General features: G+C 51.5%; 1 protein-coding gene across 1 annotated transcript in view; it reads right to left on the bottom strand.

Moving 5' to 3' along the window:
* SORL1 (sortilin related receptor 1) overlaps positions 1-13,199 on the bottom strand; it is a 157,742-nt gene that overhangs the window by 127,254 nt on the left and 17,289 nt on the right. Inside the window, exons 3-4 of the mRNA XM_079708073.1 lie at positions 6,865-6,990; positions 101-262 (exon numbers count right to left, since the gene is read on the bottom strand). Of these exons, the coding sequence (XP_079564199.1) occupies positions 101-262; positions 6,865-6,990 (288 nt within the window). The remainder of the gene's footprint in view (positions 1-100; positions 263-6,864; positions 6,991-13,199) is intronic.

Genomic DNA, 13,199 nt, shown 5'->3' on the forward strand with positions numbered 1-13,199 from the left:
GGAGGGGCCGGGGGAGGTCACTCGAAGGACAGGCGATCCACTGGGGCCGAAAAGAAACCTCAAGGAGCCCCAGCTGACCGCGTTCCGGAAGCTCTCTTACCTGCTTGTTGGGGTGAGACCTGTCAAAGCCCAGGAGAAGGTTAGAGGCCTTGCTGTGCAGAAGGAGGTCAGCTGCCCGGAATGGGATGGAGAAGCCTTGGATGGTGTTGCAGAAGTCAAACGTGGTCCAGAGGTACTGGGCATAAGCATCTGCAAAGATGTACTGCAGGGCGAGGAGGAAAGCTCAGAGCAGAGCCTGGCCGCACCCCGAACACCCCTTCCCCAACAGAGTTTGAGTGCCCACGCATGCAGAGGCCAGGGGCCGGCACCCTCTCACATGGTTTTCCTGCCATCTCCTGGCAATGAAGAGACTCCGGGGCACACCACACGAGGCTCGGCGAAGGAAGGGTGCAGACGGGCTGCGCTGAAGCCAGATGGTGCTCTTGTTGACCCAGGTAATGAAGCGAGTCAAGCCTTTCTATTTTTTCTTTCAACTGACTTGGCCTTTCTCACTCCCTGGGGGGGTCACCCGGTCACAATCAGAGGGCGGCTCTAGGAAGCCGGGCAGAGGAGGCCTGCTCTCCAGGCTGGCTGCACATGGAGGGGCCTGCTCACTATCCGTGCATCCTCTGACACACCTTTCCAGGAAGACCCCTGACATCACACCCACCCAGGAAGCTTAGCTTCCCCTTCTCACCCCTGTGCCAGGTGACAGGGCAGCTCTGAGGACCCAGTTGCCACTGGGGCAGGCAGACTCACTCTCAGGCACAGCAGGCAAGCAGGGGCCTCACCTTATTTTGCTTCCCCACGGGTGAGTGACTCTGAACAAGTCAGGCTAGAGAGTGACTGCCGGCCTGAAGAGTTCTCAAGGGGAAAGGATCAAAGCAATTCAACTGAACAAATGTGCCCCGAATATTCAACCTGGACCAGATGCCGAGGGTGTCCCGGAGAAAGCAGAGGACCCTTCCTCTTGAGCACCTTCCAGTCTAATGTGGGAGAAAGACGTGTCTACAGCCAACTACAATGCAAGGGGAAATGAGACCAACTGAGAAACCATGGACAGAGTCCTATGAGAGCACAGACTACAGATCAGTTCCGGTTTGGGAGATGGGATATTACTCCATGGAAGATTTGGGCCTTGAAAGGCAGATAAGACTTCCACAGGGAAGGAACACGCCAAGTCGAGGGCAGTTTGAGCTTGGGAACAAAAGAGGAAGGAAAAAAAAAAATACAGTATGGGTTTGATGACAGTCTTGGGGCTTGAGGGAAATATCAGGAAATAAGGCTGGAAAGCCCGGAAGGTGGCAGGTCTTGCGTGCACACAGAGAGCTGGAGGACGTCCCCTGCTCCCAGGAGCACAGGGTGGCTCAGAGGACGACTGTGACCCAGAACCAGAGCTGGGGGGGACCCAGTGCCACCAAAACTCAGCCACTGACATCCTAGAAATCACTGATGGAAAGGAATCAGTCCAAGGACGCTTTCCCTAATTGATTCCACCTGCTCCAGACCCAGCTTCAGCTCGGAGCCCTTTCAGCACTAACAGCCTGAGCCTGCAGAAACAATCTGCACTTGTCTACACATTGCTTTCTTACATTCCTGCTCTCTCTCCACATCCAGTCTGTAAACTTCCCAGGCATGTGTTTTATGTGTTCTCTCTCCTCTGTTTCCTCCACAGCATCTAATGTAAAACTCCAAACTCTGGAGAAGCCTAATTAAATCTAACTCTAAAGGGTAGTAAATGGTATGCAAGCAAAAACTAGCAGAACCAAAGGCAAAGTGATAAAAACAATTATGACCCAAAGAGGACCATCATCATTTGGGGCATAAAAGTGTCCCCTAGAAATAACACAGCCCATCTTCCTGCTCTGAAACCGTCTTGGTTATTGGGGGAGGGAGTGTTCTCTCAGTTTGAAAAGTTTTCTCCAGAAACACCTATCCCATGGCTGCCTGCAGTTTCACATTTGAGGACCTAGAAATCACACGTCTGGCCACAGAACGTATGATGTTCATGACAGTAGCTATGATTTTTCTTTTTTTTTTTCTTTTGGCTGCACCGTGCAGCATGTGTGTCTTAGTTCCCCGACCAGGGATTGAACCCGTGCCCCCTGCAGTGGAAGCGCGGAGTCTTAACTATTGGACCACCAGGGAAGTCCAATAGCTACAGTTTTTCAAGAGGCACTTAGTATGCACCAGGCACTGGGCTGAATGTTTTTTGCACACCTTGCCTCTTTTCACTCACAGCGTCCCCGCAGCAACTCCAGGCTATGACACTGTCATCTCCTCTCTTACTAATGAGGATACTGATGCTTAGAGAGGTCGGCTGCCCAAGGTGACCAGGAAGAGGCAGCATTCGTATCAGCGTCTGGCTGGTTCAACCTTACCTCTCTCCTTCCAACAAAAAGGCAGTCTTTCCCGAATTGAATCCATAGGTCTTAGCCTGGACTGCTGGGCTCAGTGAAGTGCCTCCTCTCTTGATCCAGTCCCCAAGCTTCCCTGGCAATGCTCTTGCCTTCTGCGACACTGTTGCATCAACGCTCCACGCCCCACCCCTGACCATCTGTCTTTGACTCTCTCTTGCCAGCCCCTCTGTCTTCTTCAGCTCCTTGCCCTCAGGTGACCTTGACTCCTCCATGCTCGGCTGCTACTGTGGTTTATGGCTCATCCTTCCAAAAGCTTCCACCACCGCCCCTCCAGGAGCACACATTCCAAGACTCTCAAATCTCCACGCCCACCCTGATGTCTTCCCAGGAGTCTAGTTTTCCTGACCTTCTTTACCTTCTCAGTCAGCACCTCCACCCGGATGTGCCCAGATATCGCTCTCTGTCCAAAACTGAATTCTTCGCCACCTGCCCCCCAAAACCCACTTCTCCCTCCCCATGTCCCAAGCCCTATCCACGTGACACCTTCCCCGGCCCCATTACTCACCATTAGGGTCTGGTTTCTACTCCACTGCCTTCCCTTACTTTCGTTCGGCCACCTACCCGGTTAGGTTTTCCTCTAAAAGGTCTTTCACAATCAGTGCCTTCCTTTTTCTTCCCAGTGCTACTAGCGTGGCCCGTGGTCCTACTAGAGACTGTGAGGAAATTGGGGTCAGCACTGGGTTTTACTCATCCTCCTGACTTCTAGGGCCAGCAGGGAGTGAGACCCTTAGAGGGTGGGTATTAGGTTTGGTAAAGTGACTGGGCAACTTCATGCCTATAGTAACCCACGGGCTCCCTTTCTTACCGTTCTCCAGCCTTGCCCTTCCAGCCCATCCTGCATGCTGCCGGCAGACCAGACACAGGTCCCTAAGGGACAGTATTCACAGTAACCCGCCAACTCCAAGGTTCTTCCATGGCTCCCTCCAGTCCTCAAGGCAGAGGGAAAACTCTTCCCTCTTCAGGCGGGGCCCCAATGACATCATTAAGCCATTCAGTGCAAACACTCCCCTCCCTGCCCGCAGAGAAAACACATTGGGCACCCTGAAGCCTCTGCCCACGCCCTTCTCCTCCCTGATCCCCTAGGGTTCCCACCAGCTCTGCTCCAGCTACAGAAACCTCCCCATCTGTGAAGCTCCAGCCCTGGTCCCGAGCACCCGCGAAGCCTTCACCTCTCTGATCCAACGTTACTCTAATGACCTGCAGCTTCCATCCCACGCTTAGGCACGTGCTTCCTGCCGCTAAGTAACCTCCTCCAATGTGCAGACTCTGCTTTGAGTCCCGGGATGCCTGGCTGTCAAGTCTGCTCGAGGCGACCCTGCAGACTGGCCAGCAGAGCTGACCTACTAGATGCTTCCTAACCTGGGCAATTTCAGGAGCATCCTCACCACCACCCCCCACCTCTCATGTCTGCAGTCACTTAATATTCCAGACGTGCTTCACCTTTTCCTTTAGCTTAACGCTACGTTCCCTCGTAAAACACAAAGACCTCCGGAGAGATAACAAAAGTCGCTACAGAATTCATCCCCATGTCAGCCTAAGTGACTCTCTCCAGTTTCGAGTGAAGAAGCCAAGAGTACCGTGAGAGGAGGGTGGGCAGACGAAGCAGGGAACGGACTCACCTCCAGGAGGTGGGAACCAAGGGAAGAAAGAGAGAGCGTTTCACCATGTCACCTGGGACCAACCTCTGCCTGGAAAAAGGCAGGACCAGCTCTCGCATCTGTGGAGGCTGGGAAACCTGACCACACATCCAGTGACCTTCAAAGAGCTCAGACATGTCTGGACACTGCTGACTGATCTCGGATGCACTGCGAGGCTGGTGGAACTGTCAGGTGGCTAGAGCCGCACGCTGCTCCAGGCGGTGGCACACAGGGGACCGCAAAGAAGGAAGTGGGATGGCGGGCTGATTCGAAAATAGACCCAAACTCTCACATGACCCCACAGCCGCTCCATTTACCTAAGCAGCGCCTTCTTTCCCCTCCTGCAGGCCGTGCCCGCCCCCCAGACTTCCACGTGGCCCTTTCACGACATCTTAGCCCTTCCGAGCAGCTGCGAACAGTCATTTCCACCATTTCCAATCGCCCTCCGTGGCAGCCACGCTAACATCTGCGCACAGGTGATTTGCCTGGGCCCCGCACCTTGGTGTAGAGGGCAAAGCACTCAGCCATGGGGGATGTTTATCAGGAAGTGGTAGGTCGAGTGGGGCGATCTGCCTTCCAAGGGACAAAGGCAAAGGTAACCAAAGTCATCAGCACAGTAAGAGTCACTTCCTTCCTGAGAAGTCTGAGGAGGGGTAACAGCCTCCTCTGGGGAGTTACAAACCCAACAGGGAAGGCAGCATCCCTAACCTCACTCAGCCTGCTCCAGCCCCAGGTCCAACAGCCACCAAGTTCTCCAAGAAGGCAGCCCTATGCATCCTCCCACCGACTCCAAATCATCCCCAACTCAGCCCTGAGAAATCGAAGCAGCCCTCCTCTTCCGGGTGACAGCACTGAGGCCGCGGGCCCGGGGCTCCCACCTCGCCTGCAGCACCTGGAGCTCCTTTACTGCACCCATTCCTGGTTCTCCTTCCTGCTTGCCTTAGCCCGTGGCCCGCTCCCTCACCTGCTCCAAAAGCCCCAGATCCTCTCCCCGCACTAAACCACCCCCCGCCACGAGCCCCTAACTTCATCCTTCCTGTCTTCTGACTCTTCCAACGGGCGGGTTTAGCAGCTGCTCACCGCAACCCGCCAACAAGCAGGAAGGGAGACGGAGCCTGCGTACAGACATCTGTGCCCTGCGGTCGGAGGTGAGGAGGGGACAAGATGGGGCTGAAAGGGACAACAGAGCAGTTTCAAGACCACAACTTCAGCAGGAGTAAACTTCGGGACAATGTGTAATAGTACCACTACTACTACTAATAATAATAATGGATAGGTACCACCTGACGTAGAGACTAATCCAAGGGTTTGATTCTGGAGAGGCAGATGGATCCACAGGAGGTGCAACACAGCCAGCAAGCTGCACCCTGGGGCAGGGCTCCCCAGTCACTCGAGGGACTGGGAGTCCCCAGTACCAGGCCTGCCAGTGCAGTGGTGGAGAGGGCGTGGCGGGCCTGCTGTCCAGACTACAGAACCGATTCCAACCCCTTTCTGTGCTTTTCTTCACAGAGGGAAGAACTGCTCGGTCACCTTGGAGTTAGGTTAGAGGGGAGTTTGTCCTAACCGCCCCTCTACTTTGAGACCACCGGACAGGGCTGATATTAACTAGTAAGTACCAGTAGCACCTATTCTAGTTGTTAAAAAAACAATTGCTTCTGTTAGTAAGTAGCCAGTTTAAACCCATGAGCGGCCCCTCCTAAAGCTCCACTGGCCTGGTCCCCTCCCCAGGCCCAGCCCACAATCCAGCAACTGAAAGGTTAATGCCTGCCTCAGCAGGGTGGCCTTCAAAACCCAGCTCCCTCCAGATTGGGTCTGTTCTGATTGGTCAGGGCCATTCCAGTGGCTAAATATTTTGAATACAGCCCCTGCTAACAGACCACAGGCAACCTGAGAAGCCAGCACTGCGGGTGGGGGCCTGGTCAGAGGACCCTGTGGATTTCACTCTCTCCTTCCTTTCTGGATGAGCAAAAAGCAGCAGCTACCCCATACCTTCGCTTTTGCTTCTAAGGAGCTAGTTTTCGAGCATCCTTAGAAGCAGCCATCCTGTCCCGGAAATGAGCTAGGGATCACTAGAGTGGGGAAGAAGGCAACCAAACACAACTCTCCAAGCTAAAGGTACCTAACCAACAGGAAAGGCTTGCAGGCTGCCTGATTTCTGCACCCGCCTCTTCCTCCCTGGGGCCCAGGGCCATCTCAGGTCTAGGCTTCCTCCAAATCAAACTGTCCGGGTTCTACTGCAGAAACAAAGCCCCAGGGCAGACAGCTGGGAAAACAAATCAGGAGCCACAGCAGTATCAGCTGCCCTGGTTTTCCCTTCTAGACCAGTACAGACTGGAGGGAAGGGGGGGTACACATGCACACGCAGGTACACACGTGTGCGCACACACTGGTGATACCCATGAAACCAAGACATCAGCAGCTACCCTGGAAGACCTAGATTAGACCCCAGTGCAAGCCCCAGTGGCCCTGGGTAACATTTTTGCCACCTATGAATCAGGCAACTTATTTGGCAGTTGGCAGATTCTTTGGGCTTTAACCTGCCCTTGTTTGTCTAGAAATCCTGCCTGGCCAGGACCTGGCCTGCTTGATTATGCAGTTCTGCCCTGAGAATGACATTCTGTCACCGACTCCCAGCTAAGCAGAAAAACAGTCCCCGGCTGCCTGTCACGCTGCAAAGACGCCCAAGCGCTGCATCTCCCAGCCCTCCTGTAGCGCAGCCATGGTCCCAAAAGACAGCCCCACGCAGTCACGACAGGTGACGTCCTTACACGCTTGTTGTCCGCAGGACTGTGGTAGAACTGGGCGATCACAGCTTCGCTGCTGTTCCCTTCGCCAAAGTTCAGCTTCTCTGAGATTCTCCTGAATGATCTTCCGTAGTCGTAAGACACGTACACCTGGAAGATGGAGGCGGGAAAGAAGGAAAGGATCGGTGAGCAAAGTGGCAGAAAGGCGGCTGCCTCCGCCTCCACTTGCAAACGTGTCCCCTGCATCCTGAATGTGGTTCCCAAGGGTCCCTGATACCATGAAATTACAGGTGTGAAGACAACCCACAAAGGAGAAGCAGGCCACCTCTGTGTCTGTCCCCAAGCCGGTGGCCTCTTTTCTGAGGCCACAACAATTCCCTGGAGGGGGAGACACGCAGACAGAAACCATGATAAGCGCCTCACCACGGCCGGGTTGAGTGTTTAACAAATTACATCCAGAGGCTGAGAAAATGTGATTGTCTGAGGGGAAGGGATTGAGAATTTGTTTTGCCATCTGTTGAAATGTCCCCAAAAAGTAATCTAATTCTCATCCCTCTGCTGGGGAGTTCTCTCCTTACAGCATTCCAGATGATTAAAAAAAAACAAAAACAAAAACAAAAAAAACCCTCATGGGTTTTCACACAGTAGCCCCAGAGATGAAAAAGAGAGCAGTGCTAAGTGATTAAATATGCGCAGAGGCTGCACAGAGGGGTCCAAGAACCCCCCTCCTCCAGCACCCTGACCCTGTAACATGGGAGATTCTGAGTTTAGAGGAACAGCAGGTGGGGGGGCCATGCAGTTGCCAACGGTATTTACTTCTCTCCTGCTTCCGGGTCTCTGGCTCCCCGATAACCACAGGTATGAAACAGAAGAATAACTTGTGCACTGAGTGTCTACCAGGTGCCCGGAGGCTACCTGAAAGCCATCACACCTCAAGAAAGGGATGGAAGAAATGGAAGCTGTCAGATAATTTGTCCGTAGACTTTAATACCTAGGCACTGTGAAATTAATAGTCAGTGGGTTAAAAATGAGCCTGACAGATGAATATAACACTGTAATGTCAATACTATGAATAAAATACTGAGTCAGAATTGGGGAAAGCGTTAAAGTAAAAGGACAGGTGAATCCCAAGAAGAATGGGAACTCGGGACGAATCCCATCCACTCAGCAGCAAACACGTTCTGAGGGGTTCATGTGAGCCAGATACTGCGCTAGACACCAGGCACACAAAGACACGGCCCTTCACACAATGGGCATGTAAACATGTCACTGCTGGTAAACGATGCCCCCACGTGAACAAGGAACTACACGATGTTTGTGCAAAGAAAACTGAGCACACATGCGGGTTATTAATATTTATTAGATGCCGAGGTTGGAAGAGCACAGATAGAACCTCTGCCAGTATCTGGAAGAATTCCTGTTACAAACACACACACTTAAGCACAGCACGTGTTCCCCGACTACCAAACACACGGTAAGGGGCTGCCACAGAAACAGCTTCCTAAATTCAGCAGGTTGAGAGTTCACAGATCATTTGAGTGGTAGGAAGACCAAGCGGTACTTTCTCACTTCCATCCTCCAGGCCAAGAACAGACATGAAGTGTTCCTTGTGACATTCAAAGTCACACACAGCAAACTGACGGCTTCTCCAGAAGGGAGCTCAGGCCCCTTCCAACCCTAGCATCATCCCCTACATGGATAATCCACTCCGAGTTACCTCCTCAGAGGCACAAGTGTGATAAGAAGCTCACATTGCGGCAGCATTTTTCAGTAACGATACTCTTTTGTATACATCAACTCTCTTCATCTTTAAAAACCCCGTGAGTGGGTCTCTCCTTGGCCACTTTCTGTGGACCTGGAACATAGCAGGTGCTCAGAAAAGAATTCTGAAATGAATAAATTTCATTATAAACCACAGCATGAGTTCTGTAAGTGAACAAAAGAGAGTGAAATGAATGGATCCCTGACTCAGTGAACAACTGTTTACATTTAAGAGATAACAAAACTCAGAGAAATGAACGACTAGCCCAAGGTCATGCTGCTAGAAACTGACAAAACTAGGCCAGGCTCCTCCAAGCCCAAGTTCAGCTGACTTTCCACTCTCTCAAGTCAAAGTTCTGGGTGAATGTTCTCCTCTGCACGCTTACATTTCTCTGCTAAAGAGGAAGATCACGCACCAAAGCTACAGCCCAGGCACTGGAAGGAACACTGGATGGAGAGAGAAAACACCACCTTGAACGAAGCGCGGGGCCTTCCGCAGACACCTCGCCACACCTCTGCATCACCCACTGGTGCTGGAGGTGCGGCCACCCTCAAAACCAAAAACCCCGCCCTTCTCGTCTGTAAGCAAACTCCATCCCTTTGGGGCTTATACTAAACAGAAGTGAGGAAGGTATGTGAGGGTCCATGCTACGCCTGAGGCTCTCAAACTGCTCATCAGCCTAGCTTCCTGTCTCCAGGCTGGACAACTCCACACGTATTTTGATCCTATCCTCACAATTCTTATCCCTATTTGATCAACAAATCAATAGGGCAAAGGCAAGGCTGGGGCTGTGCACAGCTATCCACCTTCCTCCATGGTGAGGAGCCCTGCAAGGGCCTCTTCCAGTGTTCAGACAAGGCCAAGTGGGCTGATGACCTCATGGCCTCCACACGGCACCCCCACTGGTACATTCTGGGTCAGGGTTTCTTTCTCTAGCATGCTGCCTCACTCACTGCCCAGTGAGCTCCAGGTGAATTGAGGCAAATGCCCCCAGGCTCACTCACCCTGGGCTTCTACCATTTGCTTCGCATCCAGACACAGGTTTCTGCACTAATTAGTCTTCTCTGGCCTCCACAGGACACTACTCCCTCAACTAAATAAAGAAGGAAGGAGTTTCTCTTTTTTTTTTTAATTAAAGTATCGTTGATCTACAGTATTATATGAGTTTCAGGTAGACAACATAGTGATTCAATATTTTTATAGATGATACTCCATGTAAAGTTATTACAAAACAAGGGCTATACTTCCCTGTGCTGTACAATGTATCCTTGTAGCTTATTTACTTTATATACAGTAGTCTGTATCTCTTAATTCCATACCCAGTTTCTAAACTGCCAAAAGTTGCTAGTTAGATCAGTCTTTCCTCTAAAGAGGGTCCTTCAAAGTGAACGGTCTTAAATTATTTCCCCTGTACTTCAAAACCACAAATAATAACGAGGAGGAAGAGGGGAAGGAGAAAAGGGTTAAAATGTCCAGAAAACAGCTCCGTGTCTGGTGCTGTTCTAAGTACTTTACACCCGTACTTCTCAAACTGTAACACGCCTACAAATCACCCAGCAGGACACAGGTCAAAATGTAGACTCAGATTCAGGAAGTCTGGGGTGAGATTAGAGATTCTGCATTTCTAACCACCTCCCACGAAACCCGCACACTGCCGGTCTGCAGACCACCCTTTGGGGAGCAAGATTTTACAAGGCCTATCTCACTGATGGATGAGAAAACCAAGGGGAAATGAAGGAATTGGCTCAAGGTCAGACTGCTGACGGATGGTGGAGCCAGGATTCAAACCCACGCATCCTGCTCTCAGACCTGGGGCTCAGCTAGACTCCGGCTCCCACAGGCTACAGGCGCGGGCCCAGCTCCCCTGCCAATCCCCAGGGGCACCAATCACACTGTCACACCACGCTGGGTACGAGGGCAGTGAGTCCTACCGTTCTTGAGGCCTCCCCTGGTTGATTCTGATCTTCTGGTAGACACTATCTCTGGAAAGCTCTTTGGTCAATTATGTGGCAACTGAGTACTTGGTAAAATAGTCAGGAGGATGCAGAAAGGAAGAGGCGGGGACAGTCACGATAAACACCACCTTCGGTTTCCTTTCATCTACGGACTTATCACAGAAAAAGACAGGTCCTGCAGGAGCCATGCTTCATGGACTCACACTGGCTACAAGTTCATGAGGATATTCTTTTTTTTTTTTTTTTCTGTTTAAGAGCAAATCTTCCGGGATTCCAGCTTCCAGATCCATCCCTTTTTTATATACTGAATATGTATGAGTTGGCCGTTCTCCAACTCACACAGTTCCTAATTTGTATAGGTTCTGTTCCTTTTGGATTGCTGACAGGGCCCTGTGAACCGTGCTTCCAGTCTTTAAAGAAAATTTAGATGGTTGCTACTCCAGCACCAGCTACTCCTGCCTCTGAGTCAGAATTTATTTTTGCATTAACTTTCCACATGAGAGCATCTCAGTTTCATCTGCCAGTTCTTTAATGTAGCTTCTGCATTGATGAGGGAAATCTCTGCCGTCCCAATTTATTATCTCCAAGCACGAAGTTTCCTTTCCACTTAATCTTAGCATATACTTCATTCCAGAATAGTTTATCATTTCATATGTTCAATGGGTCCTTAGTAAGAATCACCCAAATATTTAGGCAGAGTGAGAATTGGGTTTGGATAGACTGGCAGTATCTGTAAGGTGACCAACCTTCCTGGTTCATCCAAGACTGAGGAGGGTCCCAGCATATAGGACTGTCAGTGCTAAAACTAATGTTGGTCACCGTGGCAACACTATACCCTCACGCACTGAGTACATGATGGGGTCTTAGCCCCAACACTGCCCCAGACATGCTGAGTGACCCCACGCAAATCACTGAATGCCTCTGGGCTCCTGTTTGTACCACAAAACAGTAAAGAGATAGGTCTTCGCCAAAAATACTATCTGCACAAAGAATTTTTAAAATACATAAAAACCCTAAGGAGGATTTCTTAATACAGTAGGGCAGAGAGCTGTCTCCTGCGCTCAAAAGAGATGCCTCTGAATACAGGGGCCTACAGACTCTCACAGGCCAACAGTCATCGATACTCTGCCACCTGTGCTTGCCAACCCTGATCGCATTTATAACTGGGCCAAAGTCATGGCACCAAACAAGCCTAGCCCTGCACCAGGTCACTGCACCCAGACTGGCTGTCAGCTGCAGTTGTTTCCCACCACCACTGCTCAGCACCCACCCTGGGCCAAGTTACACATCATGATGGCCAGCCCTTCGTCTACCCTCCCCAACTGCCGCCATTCAGCCCACTAGAAAACAGCCCCTGGGGTGCCCTCTGGTCCCCTACCTTGGAGCACATGCAAACCAGATGGTGGATACAGAGTGAGGGGCCTCATGGAGACCAAATCTAGGCTCCAGAATTCCAAGTGTGTCCTCTAGGCCGATGGGACAGTGCTAGCAAAGTCATCAGGGGCTTTCCTCTGGCCAGAGTGCAGAGTGACCGAAGCTCACAACGTGGTTTTCTGTCCACAGCCTCACCCTGACCCGAGGCAGGGGCTGTTCCTCTTCCCCACAAGGGGAGGTCTGGAGAAGGGGCCACAGACTTTAGACCCAAGGGCTCACTCTGGCCCTCATATATGTTTTACTTGGCCCACACAGGGTTTGTAAAAGCTATACGTCAGCTGCCAACTTGTAAGACTCAGCAGTTTTCATGTAAAAATCCCCACCTCTGAGCTTCTCTCAAAAAATCAGATCCAGCAGCACTGGGCCCTGCATGGCAACCACAGCTGAGAGCCAGTAACGGCCCAGAAGCTCAAATTCCCTCCACTTCCCAGTGTCTTATACCCTGAGACCAAGTAACATCCACCACCATGTTCAAATCAAGATACTGGTGGGGGCTTCCCTGGTGGCGCAGTGGTTGAGAGTCCGCATGCCGATGCAGGGGACACGGGTTCGTGCCCCAGTCCGGGAAGATCCCACATGCCGTGCAGCGGCTGGGCCCGTGAGCCATGGCCGCTGAGCCTGTGCATCCAGAGCCTGTGCTCCGCAACGGGAGAGGCCACAACAGTGAGAGGCCCGCGTACCACAAAAAAAAAAAAAAAAAAAAAAAGATACTGGTGAATGTTTCTTGAACCTGCATCTCTATCAAAGGTGGGAAAAAGTCCCAGAGGGCCACATACTTCAAGAAAAATGGGAGAGACCCTTCCTCCTTGTGGAGGTGAAGAGTGTTATAAACATGGAGGCAGCTTCGCCCCTGCCCGTTACCCACCTGGCCTCTATCACGGGTCTTTGAGTGTGTGACCCTTGGTCTAATGTCTTCAAAGCACCTAGGCTATTAAACATTGTAAGGTGCCAACTGTGGAAATTAAAGAGTCTGAGCGATTCAGATTCAAGGACTCACCCAACTGTAACGGGTTAGGAGAAATCAGCACACGGGAAAGACCCGTTCGGTTCCATCGGACTCCACTGCCAACGGACAGCTCTGCCCAGGAACGCACTTCCGGCATTCTGCTGAGCAGATGCAACAATCTAGATCACACCCTACCACTGCACAAGTCACCACACATCACATGGGTCTCTTTGCAACACTGACTGCACCACCCTGCGTTCAG

This window comes from Hyperoodon ampullatus, assembly GCF_949752795.1.
Source record: "Hyperoodon ampullatus genome assembly, chromosome: 7".
NCBI lineage: Eukaryota > Metazoa > Chordata > Mammalia > Artiodactyla > Ziphiidae > Hyperoodon > Hyperoodon ampullatus.